A 16,111-nucleotide genomic window follows, 5' to 3' on the forward strand; every position below is an offset into this window, starting at 1 on the left:
TAGCAGAGGCTGGAGATGCCATTGCTCCCCAGTAGCAGACAGAGATGTAATTGTGCCTGTGCATTGGCTGCTTGGGGGGTAAAAACTGCCCTGCAGCTTTTTCAGTAAAGAATTGCAAGAATTATTATCCTTTTCCCTTTCTAAAGTAAAAGCAGGCAGCAGTGATGCTGCATGAGTAAAAGATGGGAGCTCTTGCTGGAAAGCAGAGCTCAAGCAGTCAGGACAGCTGCTCTGCAGAAAAAGCCTCCATGATACACAGAAGCAATTTTTGCTACATTCAATTTTGTGTGGAAGATGCTGAAATACTATAACAATCATAGCAGTAAAACACCCTAATCTAGATAATACAGATTAAGAGCATCCTGTAATATCATTGCAGCCAAGCAGAAAATCTCTGTATTGCTTTGTAAAATGAGTTGGATCCATATCATGGGGACATTTGTCATGGTTTTGAAAGGCAGCGCTTGAGTCCAAGAGAACAGAGCTTTAAAAACTGGGTGAATTAGTGCCAAATTCATTTATATGAGATTAACAAATGGGATTTGTTTTAATCAGGCTTGTGGTGGGTTGTGGACTGTGTGGCACACATAGAAGAATTTACATGTACTTCTCTTTGGGGTATGAGAGGGATATTAGGTTGAACACTTTTGTTTGTGTTTCCTTCCTACTTCTGCAGGTGACAGTGAAAGTGAGGGAGAGGAAGAGGATGAAAAAGACTGGGATAATGAGGATGTGGAGAGTAAAGAGGAAGTAGGTATACAAGCCACAGTTCCCATAATTATCTGCATACTAAAATAAAAAATATTATTGTCTATTTTGAGACCCTGAAAGACTATCTGAGCAGAGAATGTAGATGTGCTTGTGGTCCCATGTGAACACATGGATAATGGGAGGATACTTGAGAAAAGGCAAGGAGAGTGCACTGACTTTCACTAAAAAGTGCCCTGCATTTATTCTATTCATTTTCATGCTTGTCACCCAGGGTGGAGGGGGTTTGGGGACTCCTGTGCTCCTGCACAGACACTGCCCAGAATCACATCCACAGTCAGGGATAAATGGTGGATCTTTGATCCGCTAGGCATATGCCAGGGAAATGGCACTTAGGGGAAAATTGATTTATCATTTAGGAAAGGCTAACCCTCTCTTTATTCCCATATCAGAGCATATTTGGGCTGTGCAGCTACCCTGAGGAAAAGGCTAGTTCTTTTAAGCCACAGCTGGTGCATTTGAACCTATATTCCTTCTTTATTTGCTGCTGCACACAGACAAATAATACAATGAATTATTCAATACTTCTCTGAATTCTCCCTTAGCACTCTCCCTTCAGTGGCCTAACTGGCAAAAAAAAGAACTTCTACCAGCTGAGGATGAGGGTGCAAACTTTTCTGTTGTGAAAATACAAACTAGCTCATATGCAAATGTGAAGTAGTGGATGCTGCTAATAAGTCTTATCCACATAAAGTGGCTTGGGAAAGCAAATTAAAGAAATGAAGTTGCAAATACGGTCAAATTAGAAATGATTGAGACTTCTGTGAAAGGGAGTTCTCATTACTTGCCCTGTCTTTTTCTCCTCAAATATTAAACTGATGTCACCCAGTAAAAAAAGGAAGTTAACCCCCCCCCACATTATCTGAGTGTCCTAACTTGCCCCTGTCTGGCTGTTTTTATCTGACTATTAGAGCTCGTCAAGATGCTCATTAGGAATAAGGCTCATAGTGGATTTATCTCCTTCTTTAATTAGTTATTCATTCAGTAACAGCTCCTTTATGCTTCTGAACTATTTCATTATTCATAAGGATTTACCAAGTAGATGTAAGCAGTTTTGGGGCTGTCTCTTTTTTTTTTGCCTAAGAGCTTATTCTGCATATGAGTTTTAAATACTGTTTGTCTGGTTTGCTGGTCATATATCTCCTGTAAAAAACCTTGCTAAAGGGAAAGCAAGCAGGGAATGGATAATGAACTTTCAGCTTATCCCCTTTTTTTTTTGTTTAAGATCTTTTGCACAACGTTTGCTGGTATTGATGTGATTTGTAAACATTTTCACAGCTACATAACACATATCCATGCATGCTAGCAACACCAACCAAACTGAAACTTGGCTCTACCCTTCCATCAGGAGCTGTTTAGAGCTCTATGAAAATAAAAATCACCACATCAACCATCTATTCTTTTCCATCCAAAATTTGAAGCTTCTCATGCAATCAGTATGCTCTCAGTGGCAAATCCTTTTCAACTGAGCTCATGTTTCTGGCAGGTCTTCGCTGCCTTTTCATCTCTGCCCAAACAACTCTTCAGACTCTGCTTGGTGACCCAAGATGGCTCAGGGTTTGAAATGCCATGGGCACTGGTGCATTCAGGCAATTTTACTTTTTTTCTTCTTATAACAGCTTTGGAAATTAATCTATTTGTCAGGAGCAAATAATTTCTTTGATGGCATTTGGTGGGACACAGACATGTTGAATTATTTGAGTAATGCTGTAATGTAATGCCCAGTCATCAGTGCCATGTCTCCATCCTTTCCTCTTGCTCCAACTTCTCTTGGTGTGTGTTTGGTTTTTTTTTGGTTTTTTTTTTTTTTTTTTTTTGTTTTTTTTTGTTTTTGTTTTTGTTTTTGTTTTATTTTGGTGTTTTTTGGGTTTTTTGTAATGTAATAGCTTGAACGCTTGACACAGTTTGACTTTGGTTCTCACCTCTGATATGGGTGAGGCTGCACATTAATGCACAGCAGCCTTTGACTGTGAAAGTTTCAGACACTGTTTTTATCCTCAATTCACTGATGGTTGAGATCATCTCATGGGGCAGGTGTAATACACGTGCTTTTCTAATTCTGCTTTTGTAGGATTGTGACTTGGAGACAGATGTGAATAAATTGAGGTCAAGGCCAGCGCTTGACCGGCCAGAACAAGAACTTGAAAAATATGAAGCTCTGTGTGCAGAACTTTTCCAGAATTTTCAGGTATGGTTGTAATGCAGTTTCCTTTATTTGTGAATATTCCAGAATTTAAGAAGTACTTGAAAGGGAGCATTGACAAGTAATAGCTAGACAAGGCTATTTCAAAAGTGAACCTGTAACTTTTACAAGGACTAGAAAGCCAAAGATTATGACTTTTTGCAGTAGTTCATTGGTGTGAATCATGAGTGAAAAAGGAATGATGTTTGATGCACATTTGTCTGGCTGTAGATTAAGTAAGCACTGTTGAATCAATTGCCACATGAGAAATCTGTCAGATAATTTGTATTCTTGCTGGCAATTTCAACAGCAATATCAAAATCAGAATGAGATGTGAAAAGTAAATACTGTCAACTAGTGGTTTGAAGGAAGAGGAGATTGCACTGCCGCTGAATGAAATGAACAGTTCAAATAATTTTTTTCTAGTGATGCTTGGGACAAAAAAAAAAAAAAAGGAATATTGCATTTATTACAAGTTTTGGAATTTAGGAGACCTGAAAACCCTGTTTTAAATATGAATCTGAAAAAGATCTCTGGGTTAATGTATCTCCTGTACACAGAATATTGTGATACTGATTGCGACCATTAGTAGACAGATGGGATTAAATCATACCCCTGCATGAAGATGGGGGTGGAATTTAGCATGACAGATTGGCCACCTTTACCCTCCTGTAACATTTATAATTTTAAAAAAATGCCATGCAAAATATCTTCCTTTCTTTGTTTGAATGATTGGTTTTGTTGAGTCATCTGGGCAAATCATCTCCAATCAGATCCTTTTGGTTTCTGAGGATTTCTGTTGAAACAGTTTTGTGGATAGAGAAATGCTGGCAGGTGGTCCATGCACTGATTTTGCTCTGGCTGTTTTATTGGTTGAGTACAGTTTTGGGAGATGTGTAAATATTTCCTCTTTTCCCCCTTGAAAGCTTTCCTCTGGAAGGAGGCACAATCTGTCTGTAGTTTCTTTTAATTTCTTCTGCTTTTTAAATTTAAAGGAGCTTGAATTTGAGTCTGAGGAAAAGAAGAGCTTGGAGGACAGGACTGAGAGTCTTCCCTCTGCTCCTTCTCATTTCATTCCAAGTGCTACTTCTGTGAAGCATCCAAACTGCAGATGGAGAAACCAAAGTGTCACAGAGATGGGACCAGATCCAGGAGAACAGGATTTCAAAGTCCCATTGCAGAGCTGGAGAAAGAAGGAGGAATGCATATGGGATAAGAATGATGAAAACAGAGACATTGCTGAAAAAGCCCAGGATAAAGACTTCTGTGAGGAGGAAGATCCAGCCAGGAGTCATGTGTTTGCTTTGTGCTCTCTCCTAAAAGATGCCGCTTGGTACAAAAAAGTGTTTTACCCTCATTGTGAGGCCTCGATCAATCCTAGTCCTGAAGGGAGGCTGGAGAGCTCCGATATGGTTAGAAACCTTCTGGAGAAACACCAAGGAGATATCCCATTCCACAGCCCTTGCTTCTATGCAGCCAGGGCCAAATGTGTGAAGTCCATCCCAGGCTACAGAGAGCTGGCATTCCCGGATTTCTGGGGTCACCAGCCACCTCCTTACAGCAAGCCCGTGCTGGAGCGCAAGCATGGGCTCCAAAGGTGATGGTGCTTTAATGGGGTGGCCAAGTTGAGAGTTCTTGGGCTCAAAACTGGCTTATGTAGATTCTGACTCTAACAGCTCTGAATGCCTTAGGAAATTATTGAACAAATTTTTTGCTACCCAATTACATGCCTCAATTGATTGATAAATTCATCAGTAATGGGAAGCTTAGATGGGAATCAAAGCTGTGTTGTGAATCTATGACCTTGTTAGAACACAAATGAGAACAAGTCCATTTTAGAGATGGAGAAGCCTCTGTGTCCTTGTGAGATATATTTTTACCTTCAATCTTATTCTTTATTCAGCCACTTTAGTGCTTGCATTGTTAGTCCCACCTGATTCTTTCAGGGAAAATCCTATCTGTCCTTTCAGAAAAGATCTCTCAATATTTAGGTGCTCAGGTGAGTGGGAAGCTGTGTTTTGAAGATGTGCTGGGAGAGATAGCTCTTAATTACAGTTTTTTGGCTTGACATAGGCCTATGTACATTGGCCTTGTATTTCTTTTTAGTGGTATAGGGGATTATTAGCAGGCAGCAAAGATGGTGGGTTCTATGCTAAAATTCAGAGTTGATCAACTAATGGCATTTGTTAAGACTACTGATTTCTGACTGCTAGGAGAATGATTCTTTCTGCAATAAATATATGAGCTAGAAATCTTGTTTAGAGGGAAAATTACCATCTTGTTGCACTGTTGCTCTAAAAGCTCTGCTTTTATGGCTACAACAGCATGTGTAACTGTATGGTTGAAGTGGGACTAATCATATCATGCTTCAAGGCATAACATGATTGCTGCGAAGGTTAGGAAGAAAATCTGGTATTCCACATTTGATCATCTTCAGGGATCAGAGAAGCTCTGTTTAATAATAAGTAGAAATCATCTTGACTTATAGTCAATATTCACTATGAGTCAGACTAGTAGGTTTGTAAGTAATGGCAGATATTTCCTTACAGGGTAAGACTGGCTGCTTGGGGGTTGGCATTGACTGGGAAGAACTGAGGGTAAATCAAATTTGTCACAATCCAGTAGTGAATAAATATTCTCCCAGAATTAGCCATTTAACCCAAAAGGCAACTTGTAATGAGGAGGGAGCAGAAGTGTTCTCACGATGGGAAAAAAAAAAGTTCACCTGGAATTAGCACATGGAAATCCTTTCCAATTCTTAAAAAGAATTTCCCAAGACTCTTTCTAGAAGAATACTCTATATCAATATTTCTCACACTGTCGCTACAGTTTTCTGATGTGCTGCTTTCTTTTTCCCAGAGACAAAGTCCTTGATGATGTTCGCCGCCTAATCCAGCCGGGGGATGTGATAGGAAGAACTGTGTTTGATTTAGATGATCCCAGGTGGGTCCCTTAAATTGAGTGCTGCAACCAGGGGCACTATCAGTGCTGTCACTGAGCTCAGTTTACTTGATCAGCTCTGATAAAGGCAAAGTAGCAGGAGGTAAAGGCCTAACAGAGAAAATATCCAGGAGGGGTAGATTGTTTCTAGGTGACTCCAGGGAAGGAATTTGTTGTGGAAGCCACTGGAGCAGGAAATCATCAGAACTTTTAGACAGAACAAGAAAATCCATACGGCAAAGGGACTGTGGGTTGTCCCTGGATCTGTCTGCATTGCATGTAGTGATTTGGAACAGAGGTGAAGACTGGTGCTGGGAACTGTACTGACAATTCATCTTCTCCACCCCTGTGGCAGAATTTCCCATGGAGTGTCTGCACAGCCAGTGCCACAGGCTGTAGATGTACCCTGTTTCATGAGTGTGACACTCACACAGCACTTTAAAAACACCCCTCAAACATCTGGCCGTGTGAAAGCTTGAACCAGTCAACTCTGGTCTGTGAGAAGGTGTAACACTGGGCAGTTGAGAGTGTCCCAAATTTGAAGGAATTGCATTCAGAGGAAGGATAGATGACTTGGAGAACATTCTTTGGAGCAGAAAAGAGGTGAGAGTTTGAGGTAGGAGAAAGTTATGAAGTTGCTTAGGATTAATTTAAGGGATTCTAAGCAGTAGGAAAAAGAAACTCTATAGATAAAGGAAGAGTAAATATAGAATAATTGTATAAAGCTGCCTTCTGCAATTAATGAAATAATAGGAATAGTCCAGTGGGAGAGTAACTGGAATAAAGAAAGCAAACATGGACAGTGACAAAAGAGAGTATTGGGAAAATGAAAGATGTGATTTAGAATTATTAAGCAAGAGTAGAGAGAAAAGCTGCATTGGACAGGAAGGTTATGGATTTTCTCACCTTCTTCTCCTTCCCAAGTTCTTGCTTATTAAAAAGTTATTAAAGCAAATTTTAGCATATAGAAGGTGCTGGAGAAGGCTTATCTTTGAAGCAATCTACAGGCATCCTTGCTTTGCTTTCCAGCAGTCTCTCAAGCCCAGCTGCTCCAGGCTGTCTGACGTTTTTCTCCAAGTTTGAGTCGGGAAACCTTCGGAAGGCGATCCAAGTGCGTGAGTAAGTACCCCTGCACAGAGGTGTCCCAGTGTGGGATGGTGGCCTTCTCCTGGCTTTGCAAAGGGTCAGCCAGGGAAGCAGCTTAGATGATGTGAAGCTTATTATGCCTTCTAACACCTGGATGTCACGGAAGGAACGTGATTAAGAAAACAGAGCTCAAAATGTTTTGACTATTATAGTGTGAGTATTTAATGGTGTTTGATGGTGATGCTCACAAAATATCAATCAATTTGACTGCATTGCCTGCTGTCAACATGTTCAGCAGCAGACAGGGGGTGTTCATGGCCACTGCTTTTATTATTTTCCTTCACAGGTTTGAGTATGACCTAATTATGAATGCAGATGTGAACAGCAGCCAGCACCACCAGTGGTTCTACTTCGAGGTCCGTGACATGAAGTCAGCAGTTCCCTATCGCTTCAACATCATCAACTGTGAGAAGCTCAACAGCCAGTTTAATTATGGTATGAGCCTTTGGGGAATTGGGGCAGCCTTCTCTTCACAACAATATCTTTTTAGTGCTATAAGGGTTTCAAACTCTCTGTGTCTATAAATATAAGGGAGACTGTAAATTCAACCTGCCCTGAAGTCCACTGAAAAAGTCACTTTAGATTTGTCAAGGAACCTTTGTCTATCCTCAGGAGGACCGAGGAGGAAACTGAATATTGAGACCTGGGAGAGGATTTGTGGGGGGAAATAAACATCACTGTTGTGTTTATAGACCAGAGCTGAAGAAGAATGGCACTAGGGCTGGGAGAGCTGGGGGGGGAAAGACAATCTGTTGGAACTGAATGAGCAGCATAGGATTCAAAAGTACTTCTAAGATTTAAATAAATGTGATAATCCTCAAACAAACATTCACGATTCTTTGGTTTTATCTAGTAAGACATCTTTGGACCTACCGAAATTTCTGTTAATATTAATGATGATAAAAAATTCTGTTCCTTGCTGTCCTTGAGCTCCTGCCATGGTTCAGGAGGAAGGCAGAATTGTTCAGAAACAGGCTGGGCAAATCCCATCTTTCAATGCCTGTTTTAGAAAGAAATTATTTCTTGTGCAAGGAGACTGTGGATTGAATTCTTAGCTGGCATGGGCTGGGGGTTTTCTTGGTTTGTTTCCATGGAGCTCTGTTAATTTACACCAGCTCAAGACGTGGCTCAGAATGTTTAATAAGTCCATAATATTAGACTTTGCATTCCTCTGAAGCCCTGTGGCTACAGCCTCTAGCATCACCAGGACGACTCTCTGAGGATCAATGTACCTATAACAAACAGCCTGAGGAGCTGGGGTCACTTGTGTGTGTGAAACTGGCTGGATGAGTGCCATGATAAATTAAAAGGCATTTACTCTTTAACCCAAAGGGCTGAAGTTCAAGTATTCATACAGACCCCAATTGAATTTTTTTGGTCATCTTATACTGCTTACCTGAATTATCAGACCATTCAGTGTGGTGTGTGTGGTAGGAGCCTGAAAATGAAGGATGTTGATGTCCTATTTTAAACCACAATGCAATTGTTGATGTAGCCCCCAGTCCCTTCACTCTTGTAGCCAGCGATTCAGGCTGTTATTGGTGGAAGTTTGACATCAGCTAGTTCGGCTGTTGTCAGCATTTATAATCTAATTTTGTGTACCTGAAACTGCACATGACTCACATGTTCAAGCATGCAATGAATAATATATTTGGAAGAGAAATGTGAAAATACCATCTGGAGTAAGGAGGGAGGCTAAGCCATGGCTTGCTTTTGGATGGCTTGTTTGTGGGGTTGGCTATCAGCAATTCCTCTGTGGGTTCCTTCTGCTGCTCTGAGCAGGCAGTGAATCTCCAGCTTTTCTGGCTTGGCTGAGCAAGGCTCACTACTCCTTCCAGCACATGCAGAGCATTTGCACAGAGCAGTGGCAAGAGATGCTGTTTATTTGTCACATTCCCTCTGCACCTTCCTGGGCTAATGCCCACACTCTGAGACAAAAAGCCTGCAGTTGTGATGTAGTGCCAAAGTGCCCTGGGTGGCAATTCTTTGCTGCTCCTGGTTACTTGTCTGGTTTGATTTTTCCCATTTGCTCTAGGTTAGATGGCACTGTGTGACTTTCAAATCAGCAGGAAGGATTTTTAATGAAATGGTTGTGGCCAGGAGCAGAGTGAGACAGGAGGCACAACCTCCACCTCTCTCCTTCCCCCTCTTTCACTAACTTACTCTGCCATGGGAGATTTAATCAGAACCCTGATTTCAGTTTGTTTTCTAAAACTGAACATTTCCGCAGGGGAAGTAAAAAGGAAAAACTGATTTTTAAATTTTTTTTTCCATTAGAATGAGATGGCAGACTAGTAGCAGCCATTGCTGTGAGACAGTTTAGTGTGTGAGTCCTTTGGACTCAGAAGGGCAGGAGCTGGCATTCAGGATATCAAGAGCCCTGCAGACACTGAGCCTCACATCACTTCCCTGCTCACCTGGACAGGCCTGTGTCTCTCAAAATTTGTGGTGACCATGTCCTGGTACCAAATACAGAATTGCTTCTTGTACATAACTCACAGCACTGGTTCAGAAAACAGCATTATAAAGTCTGCTCCTGGCTGTGGTGAGTTAGTGCTGCCCCATAGCACAGCCCAAGGGGAGCTGGAAAAGCATTGCTGATGATACTTCTGGGCTCCAACAGTGCTGGGGAGTTTAACAGAGAAACCCAAAGGAGGAAGGGAGCTGAATAGCTGTTAATGGAAATGTGTCATCAGTATTAATGATTTTCAAGCATCACCTCCCCCCAGCACAAGAACAGCCAAGAGGAGGCTCGGGGGGCAACTTATCAACATGCAAAAATACTTGGGAGGGCATTTTTCTCTTTTTTTAAATGTTCTCTCACAGAAGTGGTGCCAGCATCATTGCTGGGCTCAGCTGTGGCTGTGCTGGGTCCACTGGAGCTGCTGACAGGAGCCTCCCCTGCAGCCCCTGGCCAGGGATGCACTGTGCAGAGAGCTCTGCTGGGGAGGGCAGCATCCTCACCCTGCCCTAAAGAGCAGGCAGGTGTGTGCAGCCAAGGAAATTGATACAAATCTCCCTGCAGGTAGGCTGGCTTCATGGAGCTGTGAGTAATGGACGTGAAGCTCAGATCAGAGAAAGCCTTACCCCTCAGGTCATGAGATGGTAATATTTTGGAGGTCAGGAAGAGGTCATGCTCTGGGGTAATGCAGAACAAAGATGGGTGCTATTGTTATCAGCATTTATGATGCTTAGGTGTTATTTAGCACTAATAGTGAGTTTAAAACCTTGTAGTTTTGCTTGCTGATTTTGGAAGGCAGGGTTCTGGATCCACCACAGATCTCTGATGCTACGGTAGGATTAAGAGTTCAATAATAGTGCAGCCAAGCATAAAATATTGGACTAACCAAATTACTGATCTTGTTGATGCCTTGATTCATATTATTTTCTTTCCCTTCCTCTGTTTATAAACAAAATGGTTTGCAAAGACCAGAAGAATAATTTATTTTTTAATAAACTCCATTCAGCTCATTTCTTCTGGAGGGACTTTTTGTACAGACATGGCTGTCTGAGAACAACACACAGGGCTTTGGGAATGTATTTACTCTGCATAAACTATCAGCAGAGAGAGCACAGAAAAAATAATGATGCTTCTTCTTTAGCCTTTTCCTTCCCACTCCTGTGTTTTCCAGCCAGGGGCGTCACATCACCTGAACCTGTGCTGTTTTCTGCAGGCATGCAGCTGGTCATGTACTCAGTGAGGGAAGCTCTCCAGGGCAGGCCTCGCTGGACTCGGGCAGGCCAGGAGATCTGCTACTACAAGTAAGTGCACCTTTGGTGGATCATTTGTGCCTTCCTTTTGGTGGATCATTTGTGCTTTCCTTTCTCTACTGTTTGGCTCCTTATGCCATCAGCCTCTTGCCACCTGTGCCCCCTGTTTCAGATGTCTGTAGGTTGGTGCTGGCTCAATGTGTTGCGTGCTTCCACCCTCAGACAACAGCCACAAGCGGGATTTGCTATTAGATGCCAGGAGATGTGCAGAATTCCCTTGCCCAGAAGGAAAGGTGAAGTAGTGTAGTTGTTTTTTCCCCAGGCTGGGAAGAGAAGAGCTGGATGGGATCGTTGTTTTTCTGTTGCATACTCAGACTTGTGTAAGAGATACAGGAGCTGAGGAGCCAAAGAATGGGTTGAACATACAACAGTCAGGAATCGTGACAAGCTCAGTGCTGATATTTGGGCAAGTTGCCTGTTTCAGGCTGCTTTTGCAGTGTGCCAGAGCCTCAGAAGTTGTCCCAATTTCTGTTGGAATTTTTTTTTCAGGGGAGGGCATTATCACAGATTATCCTCTCTCAGCCTAGCATCTGCCTACAGCAATTTGAGTAGCTATTTTATTTTGTTTCAAGTACTTTTTGCTGACCTTCATGCACCCGACCTTAATCTTTTCTACCTTAAGAGCTCGCATATGTGGTTCAGTGGTTTTCCTTTACATGCCTGTAATCTCTGGCTTCTCTGAGCATGGGCAGATTTTTCATGCTGGATACCATTGCAGTGGCTTCCCATATCATTAGCAAGGCAGCTATTGTGCAGTGATTAAACAGCAGCTGACTTCCAAGATTAAGCCATGATTGTGCAATTAAGCCTGTAATCAGATTCTTGTTCAGAATATATGAGAGAATTGTTTTATTGATTTGGAATATTCTTTGTTTTCTAGCTGTACACTGAATTATATGTCAACATAATCATCTAGGATAAGTACTTGTTGTCTCCCATTTATTGTGTGTTCCTGGTTCTCACATATTTTTGTACACACAAGAATGTGCATGTGCACACATAAATACATTTTCACCTCTACCGAAACTTTAATGTTTTTCTTTCAGTGACTATAAAAGAGATTCTCAGTCATCAGAAGTTGTAGGAGGGAGGGAATGTGAAACTAGTGTGGTTTGGGCTGCTTAGGCCTTGTCTCAGAAGAGAAGGATTGCTATAGTGATGTCGCACTGCCAGTGTTTTGGGGAAAGAGCTCACTTCAGTTCCTTTCACTCTGCTCACAGGTATCCTAAGGTGAGGCTGCATATTTTGAAAGGAATCTCATCCAATTTTATTTTTTTTACCAGGAGTTATTAATAAACATGGGAAAATAGTGATACACTTTCAAAAATACAGAGGAACCCAGACATGCTTTTGACAGCAGGGCCTTTACGGGGAGACACCTCTGAGCTGAAGGACAGGGGGAGGAAAAGCTCGTTGGTGAGATGTCTGTGTGAAGCAGGTTGGCTGATTTTTGGCATTCATCTTCCCTGTGGATGGGGTAGTTTACTCATAAAGATGAATGTTGTGGCACAGCTGTGTCACTGTGTTCCTTTCTCATAGGTCTCACAAGAGTTTTTATGTTGTGGGGAATATTAGCAGAGCTCTTGTCAGAAAATAGCTGAGTGACACTTCTGCTCTATTTTATTGTCTCTCTGTGAAGTGACAGGATACACCCATGATAAACAGTTGCAGTTACAATAAGATCGTCTAATTCTCTTGCTGTCTTGGCAGCTTTTGTGCACTGAATAATATTCCTTTCTGGCAAATTATTTAAGGAATAATGGCAGCTGAGTGCTGAATTGGTGACAATGTGCTTGTGCCTTGGGTTTCATGGCTCATTCTAAGCATATTATCTAACATCCAGCTTTTTCAGACAGTAGTCAGGTCAGATAGTTAGGAGGTACATGGAATGTTTTGTTCTCACATCAGCACTAAAAACTTGGCTGTTTAGTGATCGCAACAATGTCAGAATTAGGTCTTCTCTTTTCAGCATCTTTATAATCACATTAGATGAAATAAACATCATAACACGAGCAGGTCACTTCTCTGCTCTAATGGTGTCTGTGAGAGGGTGAGATATCAGCCTCTCTCTGAGAGCACCTGGCCTTTGCAATGTGACTGAACACCTCAATGGCACAATGGCTGGGGGAATATTCTACTTCAGCTGGGATTCTGCCTGAAATATTGACAACAAAAATATCCGATCGTGGATTTGCCCTTTGGAAAGGAAGTTGTGTTGTGCATTTTCTGCTTTCCAATGTGGCAGACCCCAAAATAACAGCCATGCCCAGTAAATTGTTGAATACAGCGTTTTATGGTATGGATCAGGGTGTTACTAAAGTGTCTTGCACTTAAGAACCACACTTAGAGATGTAAAGAAGTCCAGACATGGAAAATGAGGACACCAAACTCCAGGTGGGAAGTATTTTGGACCAAGGGAATACATCAACAGATTAGAAGAGAGAAACATTTTACTTTCTATTTGAACTCAGTTTTGAAGTGGCCCAGAAGTCTGGGATATTGATACTTTCTTTGGTGATTTTCGTCTAAGCTGAAAATGCCATCATCTAACAGTACTAAAACAGTAATTAAGTACTAAAATACATTTAGTATTTTACAATACTAAACGCTGCAGATAGGAAGCCTAAAGATCAGATGGCTAACAGATATTGTTCCTAAATCACTTGGTGCTTTTGAATTTCTCAGTTACAGCCCAGCTCCTTTCCTGCCTGCATCTTTGTCCAAGCTGCTTCATCTGCCTGTTACCCCTCCTACAAAGGGTGGAAAATTAGAGTCACTTATCTACCCAAAGAATGGAATAGATAAATGAGGAAGCATGTTTTAATCAGATAGTGTTTGCAAAGTTTTTTTTTTTTAAGCTCAAAAATTATCTTGCAGAGTAAGAGATAAGTAGTATTATAATTATTATTAATTAACTCTTCACTGCTATGCTGGAAATACAATACTTGCGCATTTTTTTCTGAAGGAGAGCAGCAAACAAAGTGATTTCACTACTATAAAGTGACTGAAAGGCACAGTAGGTACAACTTACGTGTTCATTGAGAAGACTACACTTGGGTCTCTTTTTATTTTCTCTCTAATAACCAGTGTGTTGGCTTCTAGAAAGCATGAGAGACTTTCAACATGTTTTTGAAAGAGAAGACAAATAAGGTAGTGGGGACCAGATGTTGCCAGAGTCCTTTATTCCTTTCCTTTTCCTTGCTTGTTACTTTAGGCTCCATGCTGATATGGTAGGGTGTTGTGATGAAAAAGTGGTGAGGAACTAAAAAGCATCAATCTGGTGGAGGAAAAAGGAAGCAATAGAGTTATTTTGGCTTGACAGCAGTAGGAGGAGAGGGAGGCACAGAGGAAAAATGTTATTTTTTTAGGTTTCTTTCAAAAATATTCAGAGCTACTGCTTTGTATGATGGATTGTGAGGAGACCAGATTATACACAGTAAAAGTACATGATCATTTACACTGCTTACACACAGGGGTTTTTCTTTTCAGTGCAAGACTGAAGACTATTGAAGCCAAAGCCACCTGTAAGCTTGCTGTTACTGCCAGATAGCTTGCTATGGATTGAAGCAGGCGTCAAGAAGTGGTGCAAAAGTCTGGAAATGTCTTTTCTGGGTGGGTAGTTGGGTGGAACAGCAGAGATGCTGGGGACAAGGATGAAATGTGCTGCTGAGCACTGCTGTGAGAGCATCCCTGCCCTGGGGCTCGTGTCTGAGCAGGCAGGAGTGAGCAGCACTGAACTGACAGTGTGGCATCAAGGTCAGAGGTGTCTCTTGCTGCAAAACCCCTGGGTTGAAGTGGCTGTTTTAGGTAGGAGAGGGCATTTGTCTGACTTGTCTGCAGAATTACAGACTACAGAGGGAGAAGCCTTTATTTTGGAGTGTTAGGGACAGGTGGGAATAATGTCTGTGTCAAATATTTAGGCAGTATCTGCCTGCAAAGACCTTCTTCCTCCCACACCTCTAACTACAAAGGTCAACTTGGAGGGGAGGACTTGGAAGAATTCAACAGTTTTGTGACCACACTCTATGAATAAGGTGATCTAACCTATACTCAGTGGCACTGAGTATAATAGAGGCCATGGAGGTAGGTGAGCATTTTCCTTCTGCACCATGCAGGAAATGGCTCTTAATTATCCTTCATTGTCAAAATTACCAGGAACTATATTAAATGTCATTATTCTGACTTCAAAAAGACACCAGACTTTAACCCTTGATCCAGTGAAATACATATATAAATGCTAAGTTCATATTTCTATATTTGTGGGTTTATTGATTTTTTCCCCCTTTTAGTCTTTGTCCAATATTAAGGTGCTTTATTTTCAAAAGAAATGTTGGGGTAAAGGGTTCAGCTGAGAATAAAATCATAGGCTTTTCAGGTTGCCATTGTGACTCAGTGTTCCTGCACTATCTATTGATCCATTTGGTATCATTCACCCCACATGTTCTTAACTATTGAATTCAAGTGAAAACCTAGCAGCATTGTATTGTCTCTCCCTTATGAAAAAGAGCTGATTATTTTGGAGAATTTGACAAGAATAATTATCTTTTCTCTCCACCCCTTTGAATAAAAATGAACAGCAGCAAAATAAACTAGTATTGTAAAATTCAGGAGTTGAAATTGCATCTTTTGGTTGCCTCTTCTATTTTGCATTTTAATGCAACATTGATGATAACATTTGTCAAAGAAACCTCACAGTCCTTCAGAATCAGAAGGTTTGGCAACAGCATAATTGGTGCAATGTGGGAAAAATATTGTTTGAAATGTACTTATGGATGCAATTTGCTCTGAGGCTTCTCCCTAAAGTGCATGATTTGTCACTTCATCTCTGCTGAAAGAAAACTTTCCTACTCAGCCTGAAGTCATCTCTTCATCAGAGTGAGTCTCCTGCAAGAGACCAGCTCCTGACAGCAGACTGAGGAGCTTGTTACAAGATTTGCAGTTTTGCTGAAGGCAGTGTCAGGGATCTGTGTGCTCTCTTAGACCGTGTCAGTGCTGACCAGCCTCACCCAGAGCTCTGCTGAAGTGAGGCTGCAGCTCAGTCCCTGCTGTGTCCCTGCTTTGCTGCACATCCTCATCTGGATCCTGACCTGTGAAGGGACCTGATGGCTGGACCCAGACCTGCCTCACCACCACAACCTTGTCTGATGATCTGAACCTGGGGTTGAGCTCCTCTGCTGTCCCCAGGCATGCCCTGATCAGGTGCTGTGGGAGATGATCCTGCCCCAAGAGTTCTCTGCTCTTCTGGCTTCCATGTCAAGCTCAGCTCCCTATTTTTAGGGAGCAGCTAGACCTCACTGTTCCCTG

General features: G+C 41.7%; 1 protein-coding gene across 1 annotated transcript in view; it reads left to right on the forward strand.

The window, feature by feature from the left end:
* Positions 1-636: 636 nt before the first annotated feature.
* Positions 637-16,111, forward strand: part of AGBL1 (ATP/GTP binding protein like 1) — a gene marked incomplete at its 5' end in the record, with an annotated part of 203,599 nt that continues 188,124 nt past the window's right edge. Inside the window, 7 exons of the mRNA XM_031055887.1 lie at positions 637-750; positions 2,840-2,956; positions 3,946-4,547; positions 5,810-5,893; positions 6,920-7,009; positions 7,323-7,471; positions 10,711-10,798. Coding sequence (XP_030911747.1) covers positions 637-750; positions 2,840-2,956; positions 3,946-4,547; positions 5,810-5,893; positions 6,920-7,009; positions 7,323-7,471; positions 10,711-10,798 — 1,244 coding nt within the window. The remainder of the gene's footprint in view (positions 751-2,839; positions 2,957-3,945; positions 4,548-5,809; positions 5,894-6,919; positions 7,010-7,322; positions 7,472-10,710; positions 10,799-16,111) is intronic.

The sequence above is a fragment of the Geospiza fortis genome, unplaced genomic scaffold, assembly GCF_000277835.1.
Source record: "Geospiza fortis unplaced genomic scaffold, GeoFor_1.0 scaffold171, whole genome shotgun sequence".
NCBI lineage: Eukaryota > Metazoa > Chordata > Aves > Passeriformes > Thraupidae > Geospiza > Geospiza fortis.